The sequence below is a fragment of the Scleropages formosus genome, chromosome 8 (genome assembly GCF_900964775.1).
Source record: "Scleropages formosus chromosome 8, fSclFor1.1, whole genome shotgun sequence".
Taxonomy (NCBI): Eukaryota; Metazoa; Chordata; class Actinopteri; order Osteoglossiformes; family Osteoglossidae; genus Scleropages; species Scleropages formosus.
Window position 1 is genome coordinate 14109134 of NC_041813.1, and position 13225 is coordinate 14122358.

The following is a 13225-nucleotide window of genomic DNA, read 5'->3' on the forward strand; positions in this document are numbered from 1 at the left end:
GAGCTTGAGCAAGTATTTCCTCCTAAAGAGGCAGTACATGATAGCATTGAGGGAATTAAGTTACTTTTTCTTGGTTATTTGTGTTAACCTGTTTACAGACTTTTCTGTTTGGACAAGAACTTTACCATTAAAAAAACCATCATCCAAGATTAAACTAAAAAAAAAGAAAAGTCCTGGAACCCAAAATCTAACCTTCTCTCCATGACGATTGCATAGTCCAGAATTCTGTTGGAAATTAATGTATTGGAAAAAACAGGACAGCACAATGAAACTTAGTAAATAAATTTAATTTCACCAATACATATACAATTTTCAGCAAGATGCCTTGATCACTTTGCACATAAACAATGTTAAAAGACTTGTATACAGTTCACACATGACAGGTTATGATATTGTAATTACTGGGTCTTCAGATAATAGACAGGAAACCAGTAATTACGTTTACATTTAATCATTTAGCAGACACTTTTTTCCAAAGCAACGCACATCTTACAGAAAATACAATGTGTGCTTTGTATCAGTAGAAAGAGAGACAGGTGATTCTAAAGCAATTAGTTACTTTCCACCACATAAACCAATGAACATTACATGAGTAGCTGCATAAAAGTTTATCCAAATAATTGACCATTCCTAATCACGTTCCTATTTTCTTAATTTAAACATTTACATTACAGGAGTAGCTGTGTGAAAGTTTACCCGTTATTCAACAGTTATGATCTAAACGATATAGAGCATGAACATTTACACATTACATGAACTTAGATCATGGGAGCAGTGAGTCCGAAAGAGGTGAGTTTTAAGACTGTTGTTAATTGTAGACAGAGATTCAGCAGTTCTAAGTGATAGGGGGAGGTCATTCCACCACACCGGAGCCAGAACCAAAAACCTTTGTGCTTTTGTTTTAGACCTTTTGTGCGAGGGACCACCAAGTAGGCAGAGGTGGAGGAGCATAGAAGTCTGGTAGGGGTGTAGCGATCAGGTCTTATAGATATCTAGGAGTAATTCCATTTATGCTTTTCTAGGCCATAAACAGAATCTTAAATTTGATCTGAGCAGATAAAAGTGGTCTAATCAAGTAAATCAAGATCAAGATCAAGTAAATGAAGAATGTAGCAAATCAGAGAAGGGCAGCACATGGGTTGTAATATGATAGTTACAACATTATTTTAAAAATACAAGTAATGAAAAACAATAATGGAAGGAAAAAGTTACAAAAAACAAACTGAATTGTAAAAAAAGAATTAGAAAAATTCTGTGCTTTATACACCTACTTGAACGATGAGCCTCGGTGCAGCAAGTGGTAGGTAACATACTAAGTTTGCTTGAGACTAACGTCTGCAGCTATGTCTCTTTCTCTTAATGTAATGCATAAATTGTACTTTTGCTGAGATGTACGTTGCTTTGGACAAAAGCGTCTGCTAAATGAATAAATGTAAATGTAAATGTAAAAACAATTCAAAGACATTCCTCACTGAGACACTGGAGATACTGTGTTTAGAAAATTGATTGTGATAACATATATTGGAGATACACATTCACCTCAGAATTTGTATACCTTAATTTTTACTTTAAACTATACACCCTGCAAAGTAAAAGGTACAAAAAAAGATTTGTAAGGTATAAATATAGTTGTATTTTTGGCAATATACAGTAAGTTTTTGGCTTACCTTATGTACCTTATACATTATTTGTAATTGTGAGAAGATATGATGATAAAAACATGCCACTGCTGCCTAGGAATAACAGAAAAGCTTCTGGGCTAGGCGTTGTATGACAAACATCTGATTTAGCTAATGTTGATGAAGCCTTCTGCTGTGATTCCGCTGATCTGATTGGAGGTAACCCTGGCAATGATCTTGCGTCTGCCAGTCCTGATTGGGATGCAAATGACCTTGGAGCGGAAGATCATACCAACTCCAACATCCCTGGAACAGCAAGGGGAGTGGCTTTTACCAATCATGGTGTAACAATGAAAGGAAGTTGAAAACTAGCTGTCACAAATTACTTTGTCCTTGGATTTGCATATGTTTCACCTTCAATATTCATACGAATCATACATGCACAACTGTAGCACATGACTTTGTTGCTTACCTGATGCTGTGTATAGTAACCTACAATTTCAGGCACCTAAATACCAGGAAGTTTATTAGAGCAATTCAAGAAAATAGATTTCTCCTGGGACTAGAGAACTGGCAAATGTCAGATTCCTGTATTTTAAATGCTCTAAGTTCAAATTCTAAAACCCCTACTCTACATCTTGCACTTGGTGAGTCCCCAAGATGGCTCCACATCATCATTTTGGGATGAGTCTGATCTGGTTACGTGGAATCTCTGACCACCAGACACTCACCACCGAACATCATTGCTAAGCCTGGCTCTAGGAGTGGGTCTTGGTAACCCTCATATCGAAAGGTTTACTTTACTTTTATTTGAGTATTAACTGGAGCTTTTATGGAGCATCCTTTGTCTGGACTCTCCATTCAGACCTGTTTGCTGAGGCAAGACCTTACCAGGAGCACAGCTTTCCAGATGACATAGCTTTGAGATTCATAGAGACACACAAGGATGAAACAGTACAATCATTTGCTAATGCATTTGGCTCAAAGGGTTTTCAGTCATGAGATTCAACATCAGTATCCCAGAAAATTAATCAAGAGTTCAGCTGAAAAGAAGCTGTTTACACAGAAATGCACCAAGACAAGGAGAAAAGACAATTAGTGTCCCAAATCCATTCCAATCTGCCTTACCCCTTGTTGAAAGTGGTAAGTTTGAAGAGGCCTAGACCTTCAACCTGTAGCTTGCAGTTCTCCATGGTGACGCCTGTATTGTTCTTGAAGGTGAAGGTGCAGGTAAAAGGCTTACCCAGGCTACCCTGTGATGGAATCTGAGAAAGATGACTTGGATTCATTCTAGGCCCTGGTTGCAAGTTATTCAAACATGAGTCAAACCCTTGGAATGAAGTAATTGATCTTCGCTGATGATTACACAACCTTGGATGTGGTTTACACAGGTTGCACATATTCTCTTAGAGGCTATTTGTCAATTTTTCATATTTTCATATGAATGAAATCATTTGATAGTGTGATAAATTCCCCAGTTCCCTGTCAATGGGGAATGAAGACCAGCCCACATTGGTGTTGACAGAATAGCTCTTACTGGGCATGGCACACTGGAACATTCTGCTTTACAAACAGAAGCTTTCAGTGGAATCAAGGCAGGATGACAACATGGGTGGCTCGGGGCAGGTGTGGCAGGCAGTTCTTAGGTCAGAGTTTTAGATTTTGGACTGACTGCTGTCCCTGGGGTGGTGATCGCTAAGGGGAAAATAAGCATCTAAGTGAGAATTCAGTATATAAGTGACATCCTGTATAAACTGACACCGGAGATGGGTGTGGAGAGTGATTTGGTAGCCTTTTCTCTGGCACGCTTTTCTCACATCTCTTTCTATCCACAGGAAAGGGATTTTTATTTTCTGTAGTTGTGATCTGTTAGGTGTCACATCCGCACAACAATTAGTAACACCCGGCTTCGATTAAGCACGTGACAGTAATTGGAGCACTCGGCTAAATAAGACATTCCTCAGCCCCTTCCCAGTCATGGAATCTCACTGAGACAACCATCCCTTCTGCAATAATAGCACTCACCACATTCCATGTCCTGTTCCCCTTTGTCCTCGTATTCTGACCTTCATTCCCTGGCTCCTGACCATTCGCCTTGCTTCCCGATTTTGTCCACGGATCTTTGCTTTCACCCTGACTGCCGATCAACTGACCATTTGCCTATCCCTGACAATGAGAAAAAGTCTATCCCCTTGGCGCTGAATGAATGATCTTGCACTAGGGTCCTGCTTTCCCTCTCTCCTTTGCTTTGCATAACATTAGGCCTTTTTTGTTTATATTTTGTGTGTGTTTGTTGCATGTTAGGTGAAAAAGGAACGTCAGATATAAAACAAATGCTAAGTCCAACCACTCCTGTTTCTCTAATACTCCAGACTAGGTTTAAAAAATAATGGGTGAAAACAATAATATTTCCACAATACAGCTGAAAATGTATTTTAATTATATTAATTTCAGGGGCGGGGGGGGGGGCGCGGTGGTGCAACTTCAAATTGAGTTTAACCCCTAAATCAGAATTAATAAAAGCTTAACAATACAGACGTCCCTTATTTATGTACAGTATGTTAGAGTAAGCTAAATCTTGGATATAGCTATAATAAAAAATACTCACACTTTCTAATATTTGAGCTACATTCAGATATTAAATTAACATACATTGCCTCCACAAAGGGGGGTGTGGTGGCGCAGTGGGTTGGACCAGGTCCTGCTCTTCAGTGGGTCTGGGGTTCGAGTCCCGCTTGGGGTGCCTTGCGACAGACTGGTGTCCCGTCCTGGGTGTGTCCCCTCCCCCTCCGGCCTTACGCCCTGTGTTGCCGGGTAGGCTCCGGTTTTCCGCAACCCCGTATGGGACAAGCGGTTCCGAAAATGTGTATGCATGTGTGCCTCCACAAATTTCTGTAAAGTACCAACTGCTGACAGATTCTTGTCTTAATATGCTCAAAGTGTCATTTGGTTAAGCTGACTGTGTAAACTTACATCCACAGTGATGTGGGGCCACTGGAAAGTGATGATTGCATCCTCTGTGCAAATGAAGTGTGGCTTGTTGCTTTCAACTATGGCAGTGACTCTCACAAGCAGATTGTCGCTCAGCTGGGATACACAGGACAGGTACTCTGTGACTTCTGTTTTCATGGGTACCACAGTGCCTAAAAGTAGCAATGAAAAATGAAAAAAGAAGGGGAAACTGCAGTTCTGCATGTGCTTGGACCAACTTTAGCAAAAGAGTGATCTAACTAATTTCATATGTGAACATCACATGAAACATTCAGACTAAGTAGTCCTGTTGATTTACCATGCTTGAGTCTCATGTGATGGCTGCAATATTATCACAGTGTGAACTGAGAAAATGACCCAATATCAGACCACACAGCATCAACTTACAGGTGCCAGGCGATAAAGTGAATTTCTCCCTCAGGGTCTTGACGGTACTGATGGTTTTGCCGTTGTAGGCTTGGAGTTGGACAGCTACCATGAGGGTGAGACTCAGGGGCTCTGGGGCCTCACTTTTTACAGACAGGCTGAGAGTGATTGGAGCCCCCAGGGATGTGGAGCTCTCAGACAGGATGTCCAAAGTGGCGTACTGAGGTTCCTGCATGGGGACATCTAGGACACAACCTCCTTTTGCTGCATCCATCACCCTCCTCTCCTCTGTTGAACCTGTGCTACACAAACACACATGTGTTCAACTGGCCCAATCACCAAGTCAATACAGCAACTGACATTCCCACATTTTATCATTTGTAAAAACAGCTTGATAGTTTTCCTCTTGTTTGTGTCTGAGTGGTAGAGGGAGCCTATTTCACCATAATGCCCATTATTCACAGCCAGGTGTGATACTGCTCCAACTGTGTGATTGCAGGGTAGGAGTGATGATTTCACAAACCCTGCACTGAAAGGCCTTACTTACATGAATAACAGGAAGCTCAATAAACAAATTTTGCAAAGATGAAAATTGAGAACATGTCCCTTATCAGAGGAAATACCAAAAAAATGTAATGGAATGATTTTTAAAAATATCTCTCCTATTGTTGCTTTTCACATACATGTATGTACAGTATATAAAGTATATGTTTGTAACAGTCTTCCAGTTCATGGAATATTTTGTACTTTCATTCAGTAAATGATAGTAACTGCAGTCTTTGATGCAAAGACACAATAAAAGAACCACACCCACCTTCAGTGTGATATAATGATCTTCTACTGAGACTTTTAAATGGAGAAATTTACAAATTTTATCTATTTATGAAGTAGAATATTTTACTGGGGTAGTGCTGGGTGACCACTTTGTTCAAAAGTATTAATGGGGCTCAAACACCAGTCTGCAGGATACAGTTTACACCTCCACATCCACAATGCCACCTGGTGCCTCCATGTGACGTCATGAGCCTTCCTCACCCTCAGGGAATTTGTACTGGAGAGTGATGTCCTCTCGAGTGTCCTTGCCAGGTGCTTTAGTGCTGATATTCCTTCCCACCATACTGGGCTGTACCTTCAGTTTGCTAATTTTTTCCGGCCCAGATCCAGACTTCTCTACCTTCCAGGTGACCACATCTGCGTTCACCTCCGCAAACACAAACTTTGTGTCATGAGGCACCTTGATCTCCCCGCTCTTTATGGCATACAGAGGTGCTGGGCCACACTGAAAGATACCTGGACAAAGGTGAGGGAATCACACAGGTGGCTTAGTTTACAGAACAGGAGGTGGGGGCCAGAACAAACACAGGACCAGGAACAGATGAGGATCTACTGGAACCTGGATTATGTGAAAGGGTGGAACCAGAAAGAACTGGTAAAGACCTAGAAGTATAGGTCGGACGTACATTGATCAATTTAATAATTCAATATTACATTAACATTCTATGGAGATTTTGTATTATTGGCAGCTCCATCTCATGGACCCTTGGATCTAATGACCACATTTGTAATGTCAAAATTTGACAAATTTATTTATTTTGTCACCTTGACTCTTCTCCTGGGGGGTTGAGTCTAAGGCCTGCCAACCATCATAGCCCTGTGGAAGGTCTGGCCGTTTCATCCACACATCATTCCACACGTGGAAGTTCCTGTGGAAATGTACAAAGACATGTCAGGCTGCTCCCTGGGAGGAGGGGCGCAATTTAGACTGCTCCTTTGGGCAGTGACTTTGTTAAAAGGTCTATGGAAGAGTGTGAGGTACCAGTGAGAGAAGGAGAGTAAAGGTGAAAACTATACTCAGCTACTTAAAACCATGTAATCAGTCACACAGCAGATCAATTTAACACACAGGGTCAAACACACACACAAACACCACAGGCAATTTAATCAACAGTCCACCTGAAATGCATGTTTTTGGCCTATGGGAGGAAACCCATACAAACATGAGGAGAACATGCAAACTCCACACAGAAAGAGCTATATTTGAAGCAATGTCTAAAGTGATAACTGCTTCATATTTACATTACATTTATTCATTTAGCTGATGCTTTTCTCCAAAGTGACTTACAATGTTAAGACACCTACAATTATTTACCCATTTATACAGGTGGATAATTCTTTACTGGAGCAATTTTAGTGCACATATGTTGCTCAAGGGTACTACAGCTGGAGGTGAGTCTTGAACTTGCGGTCCAAAGGCAGCAGCTCTAATCAATCTATGGTGTCAGCTGCCCCTGAATGCTCATGAACACTTGCCATATGTTTCTATATCCAGTGGCTTTAATTAACTAATAAAACCCTTGAAATCAAGTGCAGTCTTTGTAAAGTTACGTCTGTTCTACTAAGAACTGATTTTGCTACAGCTGCATGTACTTCTTTGTTCCAGTCTCAGCATATCAGTTTACCGAAAAACCTGTATATATTTTCATTTTCAGTTAACTGTGTTACCATAAGGAGGCGCGGTGGCGCAGTGGGCTTGGCCGAGTCCCGCTCTCTGGCGGGGCTGGGGTTTGAGTTCCACTTAGGATGCCTTACAACGGACTGGCGTTCCGTCCTGGGTGTGCCCCCTCCCCCTCCAGCCTTCCACCCTGTGTTACAGGGATATGCTGTGGTTCACCCCGACGCCACTTGAGACAAGCGGTTTCTGCCAGTGTGTGTGTGTTACCATAAATACTCAACTTATATGAGTGCCTATGTGTGATCATCCAGCCCAAATCCAACCATGGTAAAACTGGGATAGAACAGTGCCTCTGACCAGATGGAGTCCTTGGTAACATCGCTCAGTCTCTCGCCGTTCTCGTTAATGTAGACATCCACTGTGACATTCCCCCCGGTGTCATGAGCTGATGTGAAGTTAGTGATGCTCCGGCAGGGGATCCCTATGGCCCTCATTACTGAAGAGGGTTCAGCATGGCAGCACAAAGGAGAGAGAGTGTTGAAATACCCTCTAGGACCATAAAAACACCTTAGATAAAACCGAGTTTACTGCGTGTTCTGATGATACTCTGATACTATATTCTCTATCATTCTGGTCAACAGACTGAGAACACAAGCTGTGGAATTGTTATACTAAGAACACTAACCCTCATATCTAAATTTGTGACATGTGACTTAATATATGTTGGGACAGGACCAGGCTATGCCAGAGTACAGTACCTGTTGTAAGCACTCCTGAGAACACCCAACACTGTCCGTATCTCACAGGCATCGATGTCTGCCTGAAGTTCTGCAGGATGGCTGAGCTGCCTGTCCACTCTCCTGGGTGTGTGCCACAGGGGTAGGTTCCTGACCAGCTGCCCACCAGGATGCCCTTGTCATCATTAGAATTGACCTGCAATGTATTGGGTTGGCTGAATGGGACTCTCAGGTCAGAAGCATCAAAAAGTCCTTAGTCCCTGGGAATGGGTGTACTTTTGGGTACAACAGCGGCACCTCTGGGCTTAAGGCATAACAGCACACCTGCCTCACTAGAATGCATTTAATATTTATCTTTTTTAGATATAATTTTGAGTTCCATGCTTGATAGCCACAGTCATGTCAGGTTAATTGGCTATTGGGCACCTACTACTCTCTGCTTAAAGATTACACTCTTGCAACATACTGCAAAGTTCATGAGAATATGGTAATGCCGAGTGTTACCTTACCAGAGCAGACATGGCCCTGGCCACCCTGACTGGTTCCCCTCTTGCAGACAGCTGTAATTCTGCTTTGGCAAGCAATTCCATGCAGACCTCTAGTACATGCTGCTCAAACTGTAAAGGAGACGGACACATGCTCACATACTCATCTGACCAGCAGAAAACCATCTTTTACATTTATTTACATTTATTAATTTAGCAGGTGCTTTTCTCCAAAGTGACGTACATCTCATAGAAAATACAATTTGTGTATTACCTTAGGAGAAAGAGACATAGCTGCAGATGTGTGATTCTTAAGTACAGTTAGATTGTTTCCTTCACCATATGCACCAACGTTCATTTCTATTTATTTATTTAACACACGCTTTTCTCCAAAGCGACTTACAATAAACTCTGTGTAGTGTTATCAGCCCACACACCTTATTCACCAAGGTGACTTACACTGCTAGATACACTACTTACAACGGGTCAGTCATCCATACATCAGCGGAACACACTCTCTCTGTGTCACTCAAACATTATGGGGGAACCTGAACAGCATGTCTTTGGACTATGGGAGGAAACCCATGCGGACATGGGAAGAACATGCAAACTCCACACAAAGTGAGTGGGGTTTGAACCCATGTCCTCTTGCACCATCCAGGTGCTGCTTTCTAATCAACTTCCTAGTAGTTTTTTATTTTTTCGAGATACATATAAACAGCCTTGCGCCCTGTACTGCTGGGTTAGGCTCCGGTTTTCCATGACTCCGCCTGAGACAAGCGGTTGTAGACATTTTGTGTGTGTGTGTGTGTGTGTGTGTGTGTGTGTGCGTATAAACATTTATGTTACATAGCAGGAATGGCTTTGTAAAGGATTGATCCGAGCATGATCATGAACATGTATACCTTACAGGCATGAACATTTATACCTTACATGAATCTACTCCAACACAGATATGTTTATAAAGTAGGAGGTAACAGTGATTAATAAAATAATGAAAAGACAACAGTTTGAAATACCAAGACTGGAAAATGCACTTTGATGAGATTCAATTCAGTTTCATTCAATTTATTTTATAGAGCGCTTTTCTCATGCAGTGACATAGAGCACTTGAACAAAAGCATAAAGCAAAGAAACAAATATGGGACAAAGCCAATTACTTATGACTGTGCTGTTTTGAATAAAAAGACATGGAAAAAAATTTAATTAAATCTAGTGACTGATTATCTCTGTATTGCAGACAGTGAGTATAAATATTAAAAGAGAGCAGTACCTGACCAAAGTTCCAAGGCATGGCTGTGATGTCACTAGCATGACCCACATAAATGTACCCTGTGTCATTCATAACATACTCCTGAAGGGCGATCTCATCAGATAGGAACACCTCATCATCTTTTCGTCAAGTAGGGAGGGATAGTGGATTGGGACAGAAGACAGACATTTACAGTTAAGAAAATGGTGCCAATCCCAGATCTCGCAGTGATCCTACAAATGTACCATTTCCAGTCCCAAAAGATATCCTTAAAAAGCAGCTAATCTTAGATGGAAACCTTTGTCAGGCACTTGGGAAATTACTGGCTACATAATTTTGTAATGCCATGCAAATGGCACAGATGGTCGCAGACTAATGTAGACTGACAAAGTTTGCATAGTGCTACCTTCACACCAGGGGTTGAACAGCAGGTAGAAAAATCTTTTTTCCAGCTTGGAGGTAACGTTGTCTTCGGTCTCCACACTAAGGAAATACTGTCCCACATTGGCTTTGGCGGGTGTCCACACCTTCACGTCGCACTTCAGAAAAGAGCCATCACATGTGACTACAGGGATCTTTGCAGATGAGTTCCCTCTCCCAAGCCGCATGTTACCACCATAAGGGACATTTTGAAGATGTAACTTCTACAGAGGCATCATGAATGCAGAGAGTTGAACATCAGCATCACAAACAACAAAGCACAATCTAGAATCAAACACATTCCTGCTTTGGCAGTTGAACAACACCAAAATGTGAGTGGAGTGTGGTGGCACAGCAGGTTTGGCTGGGTCCTACACCCTGGTGGGTCTGGGGTTCAAGCCCTGCTTGGGGTGCCTTGTGATAGCCTGGCGTCCCATCCTGGGTGTATCCCCTCCCCCTCCAGTCTTACACCCTGTGTTGCTGGGTTCTGCTCTGGCTTGCTGGGACCTGTTCATATGAGGTTTAACCTGTATGTCTTTGTTTCCAGGACAAAGGTTATTTACACTGGTTTTAAGTCAAATACCTGAAATAACTGTAAATTAACTTGTTTTTTTAGTGATCAGTTTAGACAATTGTTCTTTCATTTCATATTGCCAAGATAAAAGTTTTATTAAACTTGCCGATACCTTTATCTGAGAATTCTTAGAGCTTTTACATATACTACATTCTAAATGTACTTCATTTAACTGATGATTTCCCACAGAGACTTACAATGTTAGGATATTTACAATGATTTATCCCTTTTAACAGCGGTGTCATTTTTACTGGCAGAATTTAGGGTAAGTACTTTGCTTAAAGGGGGGCACAGTGGCACAGCAGGCTTGGCCAGGTCCTGCTCTCTAGCGGGTCTGGCGTTCAATTCCAGTTGGGATGCCATGTGACGGACTGGCGTCCCGTCCTGGGTGTGTTCCTTCCCTCTCCAGCCTTGCACCCTGTGTTGCCAAGTTGGGCTTTGGTTCACCACGACCCCTGCTCAGGACAAGCGGTTTCAGACAGTGTGTGTGTGTGTGTGTGTGTGTGTGTGTGTGTACTTTGCTTAAGAGTACTACCGCAGAAGATAGAATTGAAATCTGCAACCCCTGAATCCAGAGGAAGTAGTTCTAACCACTACACCACCTGCTGTTTTACTGATATACCATGCATACTGTACAGGGAATACAACATACATGACATACAATACAAGATACTGACACAACTGAATTAAAGTGAGTTAGTCTGACAGGAATAAAAACCACCACCAGAACCCTGCTAAATCTTAAGCATTTTATATGAAAATTGTTCAGTAATATGAAACTTGTTTTAACAGTAGTTTATTATTGCATGTACAGCAACAGAAAAAACAATTAATTGTAGGAAGTACAGCCTGACTGATGGAGATAACAATTCTAATGCTTACCTGGTGCTGGACTTTGTGGACAACAGTGGCCCCCCAGTCTCTGGGATCTGCACCTGGCCCCATAGTCAAATGCAGTGTCATGTCCTGCAACTTCTGGGCTTGGAGCTCTTGGAGAAAGTAACAGGTGATATCTTTTTATGCCATTGAGTGAGGTAACATTCACCTATTTCATATAGCCAAGGCAATAGTTTTATTAAACTTGCTGATAACTTTTTTACAAGATTACTTACAACCTCTAAATTTACTGCATTTATTAATTTAGCTGATGATTTCCTGTAAACAGACTTTCCAGGAAATGGGTGTTGGATGTGGATGTGGGGTTGGGGAATGATGGGAAAACTGAACTTAAAACATCTTGTTTATCAGCCAGCTGATACCACTCAGACATCATTCCCTTTTGGTGGGTAAATAATAATAGAAGAAGTGTGTGTTTGCTGACTGCACATTCAGATATCTGCAAGACACCTGCTGTTGTACCCTAGCATATGATTTTATATAAGTGAGATATATATCAAGATGACTAAACAATATAAATATTTCATGGCTGAGCATTCCAGAGATTGAATGGATATGGCCAGATGCAGTTACTTACTAAGACTGAGCTGAAGCACCACTTTGTCCTGGGGAAAGAGTTCTCGATTCAGGTCCAGCCTGATGGTGAAAGGCTGACCCCTCCGGACCACTAGATCTGGAGTCACAAACTCTGAGGTGTGGTGCAGCTTACTGTTGACATCTATCAGGTAGTTGATGCCTTTGACCCTCAGAGCTTATCAAACGCACACAGAAAGAACAAGAATATCCAAATTCCTTGCAACTACAAATGGATGCATTGTGGATACTAAAATACATTTTATTAAAGAAAAAACCTTCCATACACATTCACTAAATCCTTGAAAGTTGTTCATTTTCACATAGAAAGTCCAAAGAACCAATGCTGAGTTACAACAGTTTAATTGATCACATGTTGGCACTATTATTTCATTTTTTAATCTCATAACTAAGTTAAACATGGTTAAATACAGTTATGTGTTCATCAATCATTTCCAGCTGTAGACACTTTTTGGAGGCACTCTGCAAACTTATTGATGAAAAATGTATAAATCCATTAATGTAGATACCATTTTCTATGCATTTTCAGAGTAAGGAACTGCCCCTTACCTGGCTGAGACATGGCACTTGCTGTTCAGCAGCAGTCCTGAACCAGAAGAGCGAGTAAATGTGGGACAATGATCTGCACTTCAATGACACACAGCTTTAATACTCTTTTTCTGGACAGCAGCCAATCTACTTTGTACTAAATAGGGTTTGACCCTAAATGTGTCAATGAAATATTTACTCAAGAAATAGCTCTTCATGATTGGTATGGCATAAAAGGGACAAATACAAATATGATGTAGGGTCATGTACGGTGATGTTGTCAGAAACTGATGTGCCAAATGTTGTAGAA

At 41.4% G+C, this 13225-nt stretch overlaps 1 protein-coding gene across 1 annotated transcript; it reads right to left on the reverse strand.

The window, feature by feature from the left end:
- Positions 1-1577: 1577 nt before the first annotated feature.
- LOC108935798 (protein-glutamine gamma-glutamyltransferase 4-like) lies at positions 1578-12999 on the reverse strand. The gene is made up of 14 exons (XM_018754672.1): positions 12937-12999; positions 12371-12544; positions 11779-11885; positions 10309-10441; positions 9924-10042; positions 8675-8782; positions 8187-8361; positions 7786-7924; positions 6576-6679; positions 6012-6266; positions 4998-5273; positions 4593-4762; positions 2748-2884; positions 1578-1925 (listed from the first exon to the last, which is right to left on the reverse strand). The coding sequence occupies exons 1-14, from the start codon at positions 12947-12949 to the stop codon at positions 1787-1789; spliced, it is 2049 nt and encodes a 682-aa protein (XP_018610188.1). The 5' UTR covers positions 12950-12999; the 3' UTR covers positions 1578-1786.
- Positions 13000-13225: the final 226 nt, after the last annotated feature.

Bases quoted from the DNA above. Each gene is read 5' to 3' on its own strand.
- LOC108935798 (XM_018754672.1), bottom strand. The intron at 10,442-11,778 runs GTAAGCATTAGA...TCTTTTCTGAAG, and splicing joins TCCACAAAGTCCAGCACCAG to TGCGACGTGAAGGTGTGGAC. The intron at 1,926-2,747 runs GTAAGGCAGATT...TTGCTGTTCCAG, and splicing joins CTTACCACTTTCAACAAGGG to GGATGTTGGAGTTGGTATGA.